General features: G+C 39.5%; 1 protein-coding gene across 4 annotated transcripts in view; it reads left to right on the forward strand.

Annotated features, from left to right (window-relative positions):
* Positions 1–1,054: 1,054 nt before the first annotated feature.
* The window catches only part of robo3 (roundabout, axon guidance receptor, homolog 3 (Drosophila)), a 202,508-nt gene continuing 186,481 nt past the window's right edge, over positions 1,055–17,081 (forward strand). For 2 of the 4 annotated variants that reach the window (XM_055017390.1, XM_055017391.1), the window contains exon 1: positions 1,055–1,554. In XM_055017390.1, coding sequence (XP_054873365.1) covers positions 1,401–1,554 — 154 coding nt within the window. In that variant the 5' untranslated portion in view covers positions 1,055–1,400. The remainder of the gene's footprint in view (positions 1,555–17,081) is intronic. The other 2 variants (XM_055017392.1, XM_055017394.1) reach the window with 1 other exon arrangement.

Genomic DNA, 17,081 nt, shown 5'->3' on the forward strand with positions numbered 1-17,081 from the left:
GTTTTGGAAAATGAACTTAAAATGAACCAACAACACAAGCTTTAATTAATTAATACTTAATGCGGCTGTTGCTTTGGATCTATTATTTTCCTGTGTATTGTTATGCGTTTCCATGATTTTCCATGCCAGCATGTGAAATGAACATTATTGCTTTAAAAAACAACTATTTATGAGTGTTTTTCAACCAATACAACGACGTTCTCAGACTTCAAAATCAATTCAAAAGAAAACAAGAAAAGCACTCAGAGAGCATAGCACTCCGCCAAGGCTGCTCAGTCATTGTATGATTTCTGAAGGATAAATCCTGATAAGTCCACAGTGGTGGTTGTGTAGTAGCTCCTTGTGTCATTTCTGACCTTCCCCGAAAAGTTCATCCAAATCCATTAGTCCGTTCTTGAATAATATTACATACAGACAGACAGACAAATGTATGCCAATCGTCACATAACTCCGCCACGTTCCTTAGCAGAGCAATTACTATGTATTGATTAGTCTAAAATACAAAGTAGTTTTTTGCAGTTTGCAGCATTATCAAGCTACACCAAACTTTACTCAGTCAATTTTTCTAAAGGGACTTTTTTCAATGGAGTTTTTGAATCTCTTTTTGCAGAAAAATGTAGCGTGCGTTGTCATTTTCAGAATGTGTCACAGTGAGAAACAAACCACACAGCAGGAGTTTGATGAGTCCCATGTTTGTTTGTCTAACACATACTGTATGTGTGCATTTATGCATACGAGGCGACCTTTGTATAGTTTATGGTGGAGACAGTGACAGTAAGTCTAGTCGCCCCCACCGCCCCGATTCACAGCCTCCTGGGATGATTATTAATCTAATAATTAAACATTTATTGCCAACAGCACCTGCTCTCTCTCTCTCCTCTGGACCCCCGGGACCCCATCACAGAGAGAGAGAGACGAGGGAGGAGGCGAGCGGGAGAGGGAGGGAGGGACACAGGAGGAGTTAGAGGGAGGGGTTGGAGAGAGGAGAGAATCCAGAGGGGTCATCATCACATTGCTGGATTCTTTTACACCGGCGAAAGGCTGGTGTTTTTGTGTGGTGGCAGACAGCATGTGAAGTTATTTGATCCCAGAACAAAAGAAACAAGGAGGAAGGAACAATCCGATGCTGGGAGGGAATCACAGCGAGGGGCCTCCCAACTCAGTCTGACATCTACAACCAATTAATCTACCGAGCTTGATTTCTTCTCATCCACTTTTTCCATCAAGATTTTGCAGCTGTTTTTTCTGCAAAAATGTTTCGTTGACTCTTCTTAGCACCAAGCAAGGAGGCAAAGGAGATTCAGCAGGGGACAGACTCGCACTTTAAACAGGACAAATAGAGTGTTACAGACAGTGAGAACTACAGTAAAGGGGGAGTGCAGGTCCCTCTGCGCGGCAAGATGCTGCGCTACCTGATCAAGACCCTGCTGCAGATGAACCTGTTCACCGACACCATCCGAAACCCTTCCAACGGCACCGATCTGTTCTTCAACGTCTCCCTGCCCTCCTTCAACAGCTCCCTGCTCGACTGGGGAAACTTCACCGGCTTCAACGGTAAGGGAAAGGAATTTGCTTTTGCGTCCTTCTGGCTTCAACTCCCCTTTCAGTTGGTCTTCGCTCTCTTTTCCTGACAGCACGAGGACACACGGCTTTTTTGTAATGCTAATGTGTAAACTGAGCCAGGGAGAGTGCTGAGAAGGGAAAGCGGAAAGGAGTTTAAGCTCATGTGAAGTGAGAGGAGATAAATGGATGTTATGACAGATTATGTATCTAAGTTCAAGGGCTGCTGCTGCTCTCAAATCAGATGCACGATGAGTGTCCACTGATTTATGAGGACAGCTAATTGTCGTACAGTGTTCATCATTATCAAAGCTGACTATGGGAGAAAGCCTCTGTGTTTAAAGCTGCCCGGTTCCCAGCTGGATTGATCTTTAAGTGTTTCAAACTGAGGATGATGTAGTCATTTCATACATACATTTCATAATCACATCTGTACGTCCATTTACAGCCTCGATTTGTGTCCTTGAGTTAACACTGAAGCAATACTTGCCTCATTCTAAATCCTTCTGAAGATTCCTGTCAGAAAACAAGTTTTTAAAAAAAGAAATTAAGAAAGGATGATCGCATCAGACTGGGATGACACGCTTGTCAGAGTGTTTTGTGAGTAAAATGTGACAGAGAGACAGTATTACCCAATAACCCAGCGTATTTTGCAGAAGCATGAGCGGCAGCCCGCTCACTCTGTTAAATGAAGCTGTCTGCTGTCAGGAACGATGCGCCGGAGCTGTCACATCTCCTTAACTTTTGCCACTGGCCTTCTCTCCACCTCTCTGTCAGTGAGGAAGCTCAGGCTTACAGCACTGGGCTGTGTTTTGCTTTGTTTTTGCTCCAGGTGGAATTCACAGAAGCCTGTTTTTTTTAGTGCTTGTGGAAGTAATTTTGTTTTTATTGTGTATCTGCACGGGTTTGTTAACATGTTGTAATGAGATGTCCCCATGCTGTGCGTCGCTGCATATGTTCTTACATATAAGTGTGTGTGTTTGTGCATGTATATAGGGTAGAGTTAAGTCAACAGATCACCTTGATGCCTGCTATAATGAGCGTCCTACCTTGTCTTCATGTCAGTGCATACCAATGAAAGCTGCACTCACGCACACACACACGCACACACGCACACACACACGCACACACACCATGGTCAGGTGTATGTAACATAGTCATCATTTGTCATTTGGTTTAGAGGGAACAATTTCTTTCTCTCTTTCATATTTCAATTCTGAGCTGGTTTCCAAAGCACCCAGCTGCTTCCCAGCATGAGTCCATCGACTGAGAGTAAAGAGCCAGCAAGAGGGTGCCCTCTTTGTGCTGCCTTATGTGGGTGTATTTGGTCACAGAGGGGAGTGACGTTTGCCTTTTGATGAGTGGACATGGGCGTGAAAGGTGGATTTACTTCTGAGCCCCCCCACCCCTCTGTCTCCCCCGCCCCAGTAACCAGCTTCAAGCAGCATCAATAATGCTGAGTTTATAGCTTCTCTTTCACTGCCCTCACACTTCTATTTCTATCTCTCTTTTCATCTGCAAGCTCTAATGGAGTGTAGATTGAGTGCGGGGTTCACTCCTAAGATCTATAGGGAAAGTAAGCATGAGAGGCGAGGAGGAACAATGAATCTATTGAGGGGAATCTATGTGTGGCAGAGCAACATAGACGGAGGGGCTGATAGACAGACGTGCCTCATGTGCATCTGGTCTCATATTCTTTGGGATCTTTCCCGAGAGCCTCTAGAAACTCAGTCTCCTCCCCTACAATCTTTAAGTGATATCGATACATTCAGGCTTCCTAATTTAAGAATGGTTGTAGGCGTAACAGTTCCACCAATCAGTGATCAATGACATAAAGTTAAAGAAAAGCCTTTTCAGTTGTATACTGGTGTAAAGGATATAGACTGAGTACACTGAGAGAAAGGAAGTGATATGTAAACTCTGCTATCTGAATGTCCACCTGCAACAGAAATCAATATCACTGTTTCCTGACAAAAAAAAGTCTATCCAGCTGTTTGATTTGAGTGAAAGTGATCTTCATCCAGATTTCAACATATAGATTTTGTTAAACCATAATAGAGATGTGTTTCACTGGTTATCATATGCTGATTCATCAGTGGGGGGCAGGCAGGGGGTGTTTTCTGGGGGCCGGTGGTCAAACCACGGGTATCCAGGCGAGGAGCTCCATAGCAAGGCAGTGGGCGGACAGCTTGTGTGGGTCGACCTGCAGCTCAGAGGGAGGCTCAATGGGAAAATCAATGTTGTCCGATAACCAATTTAGGAAATAATGGACAATTCACTCAAACACAGCACTATGGTGGACTGCTGGGCATGGCAAATTTTATCTATCAGTTCATTCACTCTCTTTCTCCTCCCTTATCACATCTTTTCTGCTTTCTCTATTGACAGTTTCTTCAGGGATTACAGCACCCAAGCCAGATGCACAGAGACTGACCATTATCTAATTACACCCGAAAGTTCCTTATTACAGTTGATTAACCCTAAGATGCATAAGTGGGTCAAAAACGACCAGGTGAGGTCGTGTTCTTGCGATATCTTTATAATGAAAAGTTTTTTCATTTCATTTTCCAGCTATTCCTCAAAAAACTTGTTTTCGATATTATTCAATTTAAAATTTTCAGTTACCTTTTATACTTTTACAGAAATTGTACAATTTGTATTACTATTACTCATACAAGAGGCGATGGAGGGCACAAACTTGGAGGGACGGAGAGTAGCAACAGCTGGAGGAAAGGGGGTAAAAATGACAAGAAAATGAATGTTGATATTCTTCTATTGCTGTTCTGTGTGATATTCTTCCTTTTCAATGATCAAAATTTGTTATAAAGTGAAAAATAAACATATTCAAACATGAAATCATTCTTGTGTGGACAAAAATATAATACAAACAATACAGATTATTGTTCTTAACCAGAATGACAAAAAAAATGGTGTAAAAACACCTTGATTCTTATATGTGTCATTTTTGACCCACTTATGAAAGAGTGTAGGGTCCAATCACTCATGCATCTAACTTAACTTGAGGCTGAATCTTGGGGAATTAAAATAATGTAGATATTTTCTAATACTTTCAAATTGGAAGAAATGTCATTGTGTTTTAGAAAGTCTGCTTTGTGTTTTGCGATTCAGTCTATGGACTGAGTGTCCCAAAGTCACTTTATTTACACTGATGGCTCAGTAGATTCATGCTTTCTTTGCTTCATGTATTTTTCCCAGGAAGAAAAAAAATAGAAAAAAGGAACTTGGAAATTCTTCCAACTTGAATTTTTGCAATTTGAATATAGCCGCAGTACAGGTGAGAGTCTAATTAGCTTCTCTACCTTCCAGCTCATGCAGCTTCTCATTTGCGCTCTGAATTCATTTGCCGACCGTGGAGATACATTCATAATCCATAAGAGACTGCAGAACCTCTGCTCGGGTCAATAGGTGTTGAGACGGGTGCTCTTTAGGGAACAGGTGCCAGAAACAAAGCTCTAAGGAAGATGTTTGGCTGTTAAATTAATTTTTTAAAAAATTGCTTGGTATAGTCAGTTCCTCTTTTTCCATAGATATAAAATACATCATTAAAATCTCTGCTGTGTAATCATTAAACTTCAGATCAAGTATTCTTCGGCTGGAAAGCTTTGATTTCACCATATCACAAGCACATGTTTCATCACATTTACACTACTGTTCAAAAGTTTGGGGTCACCCAGACAATTTCATGTTTTCCATGAAAACGCACACTTCTATTCATGTGCTAACATAATTGCACAAATCATCAATTAGCCTTTCAGCACGATTAGCTAACACAATGTACCATTAAAACACAGGAGCGAGCGTTACTGGAAATGGACGTCTGTATCCCTGTGTAGATATTATACTGAAAGCACATTAACAATGTCTAGACTGTATTTTTGATTCATTTATTGTTATCTTCACTGAAAAAAAATTCCCTATCTTTCAAAAATAGACATTTCTAAGTGACTCCAAACTTTTGAACGGTAGTGTATATGTTTGAAAGTATTGTGTTAATGATGTGTTGTATATTTGTATACACATTAATATAGTATTTTATACAGTTAGGATGGAGATGTCTGCTGCACTGTGTAATTGTGAGTGAGTGTGGATATAGCAATTTATGGGCACTAATGTGGCCATTTGTCCCTTCATAGAGGTCAACTAGATTCCCCTTTGCTCTACTCAACATAAATCTGGCACCTACGCCCACTATATTTGCGTGTGTGTGTGTGTGTGTGTGTGTGTGTGTGTGTGTGTGTGTGTGTGTGTGTGTGTGTGTGTGTGTGTGTGTGTGTGTGTGTGTGTGTGTGTGTGTGTGTGTATTTCCAAGCCAATTACTTCTAAATATTTCAATATGGAAATCCCTTAAATGTATGTTCCCCCCACAACATCCACGACTGTGTCTATTTGTGCAGAAGCAGAAGCAGAGCTGCCTCCAGAATCTTTATCAGTGCACATCAGCATTTCATACAATCAAGCCTGACCAATTTGCACACTGCAAGAGACAAACTGAATCCAAAAACAGGCTTTTGGAGCGACAAAAGGAAGACAACCAGCATGGCACCCTGGTGCCTACTGGGGGCTCTGAGAGGAGGGTTAAACTTCCTTCACCAGGGAACCCTGTGGTGGATGTTAAGTGTGGATGCCGTTTGGTGCTAACGATGCTGACGGTGTGGCGCTGTGTGAATCCAGCCGGTGCCTGCAGAGGGCTCTAGACCTGTAGCACAAAAGAAGACAACAAAAGGCAGAGAAAAAATGGGAACAGTTTGCATTGCTTCCTACTAGATTCACATCTTTGCTGCTGCATTCCTCATTTATTCAATGGGAATGGCTGGCTAGTAGACATACATTATTAATGGTTTCTAGGGAGCGTTTGGGAGGCCAAGCATCTTTATTCATAGCGTGAGCCAAGCTCTGGGAACCACCAGTTGTCTCCCCTAGTACTCACCTGAGCTTGACACCGTCTTCGTCAAAAGCCGACCTTTGCTGTGGCCTCTCTCAGTAACTCGCATCGCACAGACTTAAGGCGTGGATTCACCAAGATGCACGCTAATTCAAAGTCACCAGGAATGCAGACACAGACAGTTTCACCTCTGCACCCCATACTGTCAAGGCTGGTTCCAGCTCCAGCACGACGTCTGGATCATTAAATGTGACCTTTCTCTGTGAGCTCGTGCTGATGCTGGCGGTGTGGCGGCGGCTGGGGCTTTGTAGTGGGCTAGAAAGAGAATGTGTGATGGCCAGGGAGGGCTCAGCAGTGGCTGGCCAGACAAACTATGGTGGAGAGCAGGTGGAGGGATTTGGACCCCACATACCGATGGCACGTAGCCAAAACAAACACACTATTCTAGTAGGGAAAGGATCAGGACTTTGCACACAAACCTGGCAATGCACTCTCAGATAAAGTTTTACAAAGAGTGCATTGCACAGAATCTTGTAGTACTGCAATTTTGATCCTCTTTGAAATCTATTCAAATGAGGTGCTTTTCAGAACAGATAAAGTCCTGACAATGCACAACTGATATGTGGTGTTGATAGAGGAAAAGGAAATGAATTAACACACTCTGCATCTGTATCATGCCTGACATGAATGAAAAGAGCTCCACAGCACAACTCTGTAAACTATCAACACAGCACAGTCAAGAATACTCAGGTCATCAGACAAATGAAATGTGGTTACAAATGCTTTGTGAGTCATGAACAGCTTAGTGGCACAGCTAGTGAAAAGCTAAAGTTCTGTATTTTAATTCACTAATTGCCGATGGGGGGGGGGGGGGGGGTCATTTATATTTATGATTTCTGTAACAGTGAAGCCAAAATAATTTACTTTCTAAAATCAAAACTAGCTAAACTTTGGATGCTGTTGGTACCTGTTTAAACATGTACTTATACAAAATACACGCACTACTACAATCAGAGGAATTCACTCATTTTCTGGGATATCAGAATCTCTTTGATGATGTCAACTGAGGATGAGCGTCAATTAATCTTTTAAGGAATAACTGAGAGATGGTGCCGCTTAAAATGTAACTATTTTTGACCCTACTGGTCCTTTTAGCATGAGGGTCATTCCAGAATTGGAGGATATGTTGTGTCTCACCCATCAAATTTCAAACAATCCATGTGCAAAATACTAAAACATGCAGTTATTGTGTAAATGTACTTGTCCTGAGACCAAATCTGAAAAATCCAGGAGAGAAGAATGTTTGAAAATATTTTTTAAAATACCAAATAAGTCTGGAGATCCCTCTAAAGTGCAATTTTTCTCTTGTCCCAGCCCCCGACGACCAAATTGAATCACCATTCAGTTAAAATGAAACTTCTTCTTGTTTTGTATAATTTTTTTCCTTCATATCTCTCTTGTAGGAACATTTTTTTAAATCAACATAATATTTAAATAATAATTATTAGGCATGGAACGTGTGTCCCACAACAGCGCTGTTAGCATAACCTTTGTAGCTGGTAGAAGAAGAAGAAAACAGTGAATCGCACAATACACTGGAATCAGCATCATCAGTTTTCCAAAAGAATGAGTAGAGCAAACCTATGGCCTCTCTTCTATTTTTCATATTTTCATAACATTGTCAGTCTTGATTGAATGTCTCACTCTACCTCATGAAACCCTGTTATGCATATTATCAGGATAAGACAAATTCTTTTGACTTTTTTCTTTACTTTTTTTTGTATCAGTAAGTTTGTCCTCTTGGTAGCTAAATATCTAGCTTCTACTCCTGAGAAAGAAGCTAACATTAGCATGGATTACCAACCCTGTTACTGTGATTAGAGCAGGGTTAGCAAATAACTAATAAAACATGGAATAAAAATGGTATCATTCTTGTGTAAGCTGAGCCAATCAAGCCTTTGATAGTGTGTAACCAGTTATTGAATATCTAGCAGAAAATTGTAAAAGATAAAGTTATTTTTTCTAAAATTTTGAAGTCCAAATGTCCTCCAATTCTGGAATGACCCATGAGCAGGGTGGATCCGTTTTTACAAGATTGCCAAACATGGAATATTTCAGTGAAGAGGCTGCTTAGTAGTATTCTAAATAAAAATAGTGCAGCATTGTGTGTGTTTTTATGGGCACAGTCAAAGGAGGACAGAGCTGTCATCAAACTAGACAGCCTCATAATATACAGTGAAAGAATGATGAGCTAAATGACAGAAGAAATATAGGAGTTAGGTTTCAGTCTGTGGTATAGAGATAATGAGTGGTTTGGTTGGTTTTTGCACCCAACAGCAAACACCAAATTCAAAGCAGAGGAAAATAGGTGCAGAAATGAAGGTGGCTGATGTTCAATTTGTTCAAACCAAGATGACATCATTCTTAGTCATCACTTTTTAAGATTCTCCTCCTCTGTCTCCGCTATCTCACTCTATATTTGTCCACTGCCACTATCTGCCCCACTTCAATTTTGTTTCAATTCACCTTGTTTTATCGGCACGGCTGTTGCATAAACATGACCACCGTACTGTGTGAATACATAACCAAATGAAAACGCCAGTGAATGCCTTGAACATTTCTCTGTGCCTGAATCCACGCCTACGTATTTCATGTATGACAGTTTCTTGTTAATGAAGCTTCTGAGTCGCTGCATATTCAACTCCTCGTCCTCTCCGTCCATTCTGTGCTCCTTCACCTTATCCCTCCATCTGTCCCCCCCATCTTTCCCATTAAGAAGCCTCCCCAGTCTTTTCCAGTCCAGGATGAATCACATCAGGTGGTGCTTTGTGGCTCTATGATGGCTCAGCAGTCCAGCTAGGTGCCCAATTACCGTCAGATCATCTCCACGTATTTTCAGCTTCAGCCTCCTTATCGCTGTTTCTATCAAGCACTGGCTTGCTGCATTCCTGATAAGCTTATCATCCACAATTTCACTTTAAAGCCCCCAATCTGTAGCTGCAGCAGGGGGCCGTCTGTTGAAACACTGCCCCCCCATCTACCAACACAAATGGCCCAGTCGAGCCATTTCTATCCAAATGCAAGTTTCAAAACAATTTTTTTGGAGAATGTAACAGTTCATTTAGATTGCACAAATTTGGATCTACTACTGGAAACTTTACAAAACAAAATCTGCATTTATCATGATTTTTATTCTGCTTTTGCTCCACATTTTTAGACCTGACCAGACAGATACTTCTTGCGGTACTTTCCGTGCTTGGCCCCCCGTGTCTGAGATAATATGCAGAATTATGTACATAACCGAGCGGGAATGGAAATTAGACAGCATCTGTGGCGGAGATGAACACTGAAGGGGAAAGAGGAGAGAAGGAGGGGCAAGAGATGCTACTTTGCAAGCTAGAGAGAGTTCAGCATGCGCTAATAGCAGCTTGGACAACTTCCTCCATTACGGCGAGGATTACTCCAGGTGGTGAGCGCAGGCAGATTGGATGGTGATGAAGATATAAGGCAGTGCTTAGATTTACTCGTAAGATGCGATATGGGATTTAATGTCATGCATTTGCAAAAAAGAAAAAAAAGAAAGAAAAAGAGAAAAGCATGGATCAGGAGATGATTGGAATTCTAATTGTCAGTGTGGCTCGTTCAATTTCCCGAGTGTTTGTGGGAGAAAGAGTTGTGATAAGCCTCAGAGATGAGATTATGATAATGCAGTTTGGCTCCTGGGGTGGGTATTTGGTGGGTGAGTTATTGGAATGAATGGAAATTGTGTCCTTTTCTCCTTAGATTATAGAAAAGCTGACCAGGTTTCTTTGTCTTAATTTTTATTTAATATTAGAAATACTGGAAAATCTCTATTATCTTCACTGAGAAAAGCTGCTTTTCTTTCAAAAATAAGGATATTTCTAAGTGACCTCAAACTTTTGAATGGTAATGTGCTCTCTACAAAAACAGAAACATATAACTCATTGTTATATCAGTAATCAATCAGTCAGGTGCTGGTCTTGCCAAGGACACTCCAGCTCTTGGAGACGGGGCAATTGGACTATCAAACATAACCCTGAAACTGAACTGTTTTTAGTGTTCTTAAAAAACTACCTTATTTTGTTCATATCTATATTTTTGCAGCTGTTGATACACCATTTCCCGTCAACATTTGGCAGCATGGACACCACAGTTAAACACAAAAAGGCTGGGTGTCATTGGGTTGCATTTTCAGGGGTTACAAGAAAAAAATTTTTTAAAGAGAGTGTTGGTTTTCTGCATATGGATAAAAACAGGTTACAACTGCCAACCGATGCTAAGATGATTAGAGTTTTTCATGCAAATTTGTTTTTTGTTTTTTTTATCAAGACTTAAGGCAACGGGGTTGATGATTTGTTTAAACAATGTGAGAAAGTGACCCCCAGGAACACAAACAATTGAAAGAAATGCTGAAAGGGAGATTTCCTTGAGCTACAGCAATTAGTGGAACCGAGGCAGGTTTTTTTTCAGTCACAAACTAAAAAGTTTGAGAAATTGAAATTTTGATCTGATGATTGCGCCAGATAGACGGTTTAGAGATCATCAGAGTTATTACAGTTCAACCTGAGGGGAACATGGTTGCCTGTATTAAGTTAATTATCAGTTCATCTTAGTTAATTTTAATTTCATTCATTGACAAAAGAGAAGAACACAAAACAATTAACTTCCAAACTTCTGAATGACAGGGAGCAGAAAGAAGAATACATTAATGTAATCTGCCCCTTTATAACAAACAATCAGTTTACAATGAGCATTAAAAACAAACAACAAATAAAATGACTATAAAGACTGAAAGGCCTGCTCAGCCTCTCTCACTCATCAGTTTTCTCTCATAGCAAACACTATGATACTCCTACTTAATTTCTCTGTATTTTAATGATATGCTGGTTTTTAATTGTGCTTTTCAAACTTGCGTGTGATTTAGATTCTTTTGATTCCTTGTTTAGATTGTTCCATAAATTTACCCCTTTCACAGCAATGCAATGTTCCATTAGTTTGGTCCTAAATATTGGTTTTATGAAGATCTATGTTCCTTTTAAGTTCTACTTACTTTCTCTTTTTGCAAATCAGTTTGCAAATCTTTGACCGGTAAAGTTTCTTTATGAGCTTTATGCATAATTTGCAGAATACTTTGTTGTGGAATTTAGACAATTTTAACTGAAGGAATAATGAATTTGTTGGATATCTATATATTTTTTGATTGATTAGTCGTATGGCTCTTTTGTGTAAAACATCTTGTAATTGTTGAGAATTTCACTTAGAACAGCAAAGCGGCATTAAATTTCTGGACAGCAATGACTCATCAAACAACATACAAACTGACAGACCAATATTGAAAATATAATAATGTTTTAATGTGATAACTATATTAAGATACACATTGTTTAAATCAATCAAATATTTCAGTCACACTAAGCTGGCTTTCATACTGCAAACGGGACAAATAAAAACACTTTTGCCTCAGTTAGCGCCTCCATAAAGTAGCCACACTTTCCACTCTCAACAACTCCCACTTCAGTGTATCAAAGAGGCTGTCTGCACCATTCATCTGGGAGCGGAACCAGGTCAATCAAAATGAGGGGTTAAGTGTGCTGATGACTCAGAGGTCAGCAAGAGAGGGCGCAACCCTTAACCCATCTACAAACACATCCTAACCCCCACAACATCTTAACTTAGCTTCCTGGGTATATTGAGCGTGACGACACAGTCCTTTTGTTGGGCACATCTGCCTGCGCCATTCTTATTCCAATGTGGGTGATTAATTATGAGTGGATGTCAGTACTGTCCTCTCCGTAGAATCCCATCGCATTAAACGCATGCAGTTTGGATAGAAGTTTAGCTTAAAATAAGACCACTGATCCACTTGATATGAAATGCACGTCATGTCAGATGTTGCTTGTCTGAAGTCAGATGTTGCATCATGATTATAGACTAATAGAAAAATTTGTATGAGCAGCATTTTTTCCCTCCCAAGTAATTAGTTTTTGTCTGTGTTAGACAAATGGAGTTAAACAGCTGCTTGAAACACAGCATGAAAGTGAAGGTGTGAAGTGTATTTTAACATACTGTATGGTGGAGTCAAAGTAATAACTGAGTAAAATACTTAGTTATGTATTCTCCCAGAATGGCAATAATTAGCTCAGCTGGCCTAGTGGGTGACCCATAAACAGGGGCTATAGTCCCCGATGCAGCAGCCATGAGTTCGAATACAGCCCATGGCCATTTACAGCACCCCCTACTCTTCTACCTATGTTTCCTTTCTCTCTGTCTTATATCCTATATATAATAAAGGCAAAAAGAGTGACACTAATCATGCCTATAATATACAGTACCCGCTAACAAAATGCACAGTATGAAATCACAAAAACCATCAGCAAAAGCATGACAAATCTGTCCTTCTGTGTTTGTCGCACTCTGTCACACACACAATAATACATATAGCTGTCTCCAAAATCCATTCACGTCACAATCCTGTTGCCAATTATCTTCTGAATCCATTGGTGGGTGGGAAACACGCAATGACAACCCTGCAGTGTCAACACAATTGGTCATGCATGCCTGTGAATACTAAGATTTAAAAACAGTGTGAAGAGTGCAGTTGTGGTGGCTTTGTGTCACATACCATAATACGTTTTCCTTCTGTCACTTTGGATGCTTTCAGTATAATAATTCTAGGTGGACATGCACAGATGTTGTGTATAATTCCTTCACATTAACAGCTAATGTGTTTAACAAGCAAGAAGCTTGTTTTTAAGCCTCTGCTTTAGTTTGTGCCATTTGAGTTCTCGAATTTTTTAGAGAGATTTTTTAAAACTTATTTATTCCTTCTACTTTTGGTTTACATTTTCGTGTATCCCTGCGGTTTGAGGTCAACTATGGATTTCAAATTCAGCCCTCTGAGTTCTAAGAATTTTGCCTCTGTATAATGTCAGAAGAGATGTTATCACCACTGGTTTCTTCTTTGCGTCTAGTAATTGCAGACTCTTGCCTTGTCTGCATCTCCCTTGGAAAATGAGATCCTTGATTTCCCTGAGTGTAGCGTGAATAAATGGAGCCTAAATGAATTAAAACCAGAAGAGTGGCTGCTATTTTAACAGTCGTTGCGCTGTTGAAAGAATCTATAAATAGACAAGCTAAATGAATACAGAAATGATATTCGGTGTGCCTGAGCAATAACTCATCCGTGGTATGATTTGTTCATTATTATTTGATGCATGATCTCAATTTATGCTTATGTATCTGTCATGCCACATGCCAATACTGATTCATTAGCGGAGGCTGTAAGTGTGTGTGTCTTTGTGGGCGTGTGTGTGTCAAGAGAATACTACCCATGGGCTGTAGCTGTAACGATCACTAGGCAATTACTGAGTAAACACTAATTAATCAATACAGTCAGTCTGCGACCTACGCTGACATCCCTTCACGTGCACACTCACGCACACACAGACACACACGCTCAAGACAAACAAAGGCCTGGAATTGAATTGACTTGAGAAAATATCCACTTCTCTTCTTTGTCCATCTCTCCTCCTCCATCTGTCTCCAAATGACTACCGCCGAGTGACTGAAGTAAACTTTTAATTGCCATCATGTAAATGTAATTAGGTGCTCAGAATAATGTTTGCAGAATATTCTAATTTTGACATTTATGATAATGTTGCTTGTGTAGGCTGGAGTCATATTCAGTCAATTTAATGCGAAACTTTGGGCTGTAATTGAAGTGTAAAGTAAATGCCATTTAGATCGCATTTTATTGAATTTAACTGCGTGAAACAATGAACATAAAATAACAACAGCAGCAAACAAATTTGCATGCAATTCTGAATTGCTTTGTCTTCATTCCTATCGAAAAACTAACGACAATCTGACTTTGTAGAAGAAACAAAGAAAACCGCCAATAATAATTCCAAATGAACAACCACTGCAACAACCCTAGTTAGTTTAATTGGAAAAATGTCCGAAATAAATCAAGACAAATTGTACGTAGGTTTTTTGAATGTAATCAGTAGCACCTGAGTTAATGAGCAGTTGCTCTTTTTGAGACTTGCCCTCTTTATATACCCACATATAAACACATTGACACCAGAGCTGCCAGTATGACCAGTCCTCCAGTGTGGGTCAGACTGGGAGCAGATGGTGTCTTCCCCAGCCTGCTACTCCCAAACAGTCAGGTGACCCAAACCAGCAGCCATCCACTCACAGTGTTGCTTTTATTAGCTTTAGAATAATATACAGTATATCTTTTTTTCTACTGTGGTAATTGTATAATTAACGTGAAAAAAACTGTCAAGTATACTTGATACAGGTAATTAAGATCATGAAAAAATGTCTTTTTATGACATTTAAAGGCGTCTACTAAAGAAACTCATGGTGAGTATTTTGAAGAGTATCCTAAATAAAAGGGTGCATTACTTTTAGATTTTCTATCCTCTGCATATATATATATTTATACACTACCATTCAAAAGTTTGGGGTCAAATGGCTTTTTTTTTCCCCAAAAATAAGGACATTTCTAAGTGACCCCAAACTTTTGAACGATAGTGTATTTATATATGATGGTAATGGTATATCATCATTATCAGATAATTACTGTAATTATAAAGTTTACATATATTGTTTTATAACCACAAATTCAATTTGTCAGTAAGTCAGTAACAAAATATTGCATGTAGTTTTGTAATTTGGATGAATGGAGGCTTAATGATATTTTTGCTATTAATTTCTTATTGGCCAAATACAACTTTTTTTTAAAACTTAAATTTCATTATTATGCAGATTGCTGGGTTAAGTTGGTCAACTATTAGGGTTGTAAAGGTGTACACAACTCCTGATTGGGTACATTTATTGTATAGACAGGACAAAAAAAAGGCACAAATCAAAACAAACCAATAAACCAAAAAAACGTTTTCGTACATTTTTTTTTAAATGAAATCATTCAACAGTCTAATGTTAAGAGCAGAGCTGTTTACTTTGAAGCATAAAACAAATTGTCAAAAAATGTCAAGTGCAACATATTTGTAATGAACTGAAATTAACCATTAAAGTCTGCACTCTAAATGGTGTTTTGAGAGAAACATATTTTCTGCTGGATTACATTTGTTTGTGAGTGTTCCAAAAAAAATAAGAATAATAAAATCAGTTTGAAACTATTTTGTAAGCACTGATGCTTGAGGCGTATTCATTATGCGATAGGTCTTTTAACGGAGCCCATCTCTTAAAAACTTTGCCCATTCTTTCAGCTCTGCAGATCCGACTTGCTGATTTTGTATTCATTACCAAACTTCTGCTGCTGCTAGAGCTGCCGCTGGCTCAGTGACCCCGTTCTGAAGTGCCAATGGAAAGAGTTATACCAGTAAAAAAGTCTAAGTGACAGACAGGAGAGGTGATGAGAAGCTTGACAAAAATGACTCCAAGTGTCGCAGACCGTTTTGGATGATGGATGGCTGAGGGTGGAAAAAAGTCTAAGAGAGCTTTAGAGTGTGTCAAAGGTGAAAAAGAAGAAGGAAGACAAAAGAAGAGAGTGACTGAGGATACCAGATTTTCCTGACCAGTGATTGTAGTGTTTTTACAAAGGGGTCAGTAAACACACCCACCATGCGAAACAGATCATGTAAGTGTAGATGAAGCACGGAGGAGCGGAGAGGGGAGCAGCTGCACTGTCAGGTTGCATTGTGGATTGTTACCACGTAGCCAATTCTCTCAAGGAGCGGAAGCCACGATGACTCCAATTTCAAACAGAAAGATTACACTTGGCTGAGGCAAGAGCCAAGGATTTTAAAAAGAAACCAGGCAGCGCGCCGCTAAAGGAGACTTTCCGGGGGTTAAAGGGGCTCAGATGTGGAGCAGCTTCGACAAAGACAGCAACGTATGAAGCTGTCAATGGAGATATTTTATTTTAATACTCAGAAGCTTTGAATTTTATGCCACAAAAAAGAAATCTTGAAACCGCAGCTGTCTAACTGCTAACATTTTTATCCTGCACTGTTTACTCTTTGTTCAACTCACAAAGTTATGTTCCTTGTTTTTTTCTCGTTTTCTTTTTTTCTCTTTTTGTTGACATTTTAACTATGCTGCAAATACAATATTGGAAAATTAAAAAAAACAAAAACAAAAACATACTCCTCATTATGGTCAGGTCATGTCTAGCTGTGAACGTAAAAAAACATATTTGTGAATGCGTTTGACACAATAAAGGGTTACACTCCTATAAATCTCAGAAAAATGGTGAGAATTCTCATTAGTATAAAGATAATCCATTCATCAACTTGCAAACTTTTGTAGAATGTCACCAAAATGCCACATTATAATAAATTTGGAATAATAATCATAATGAACTTTATTTTTGTTGTTCTTTTTAAAACTAAGTTCCGCAGGAAAAATTTAAATGTAGTCATGAAAACATAAGAGGTATTTTGCATATGCTCTCTTTCTGACAATTTGGAATGTGCAGTATATAAATTCTAATGTGGAGGAACCCAAAGTACACAGGCCAGGTCACTGCTGGCAAGATGAAGCATAGAAGGAGCCTGACTTGGTCATGTTGTGGCCCTCAGGTGTTCTCTTTATTTAACTTGGCCATGATATACAACTCAGACTC

Source organism: Amphiprion ocellaris, chromosome 14 (assembly GCF_022539595.1).
Source record: "Amphiprion ocellaris isolate individual 3 ecotype Okinawa chromosome 14, ASM2253959v1, whole genome shotgun sequence".
NCBI lineage: Eukaryota > Metazoa > Chordata > Actinopteri > Pomacentridae > Amphiprion > Amphiprion ocellaris.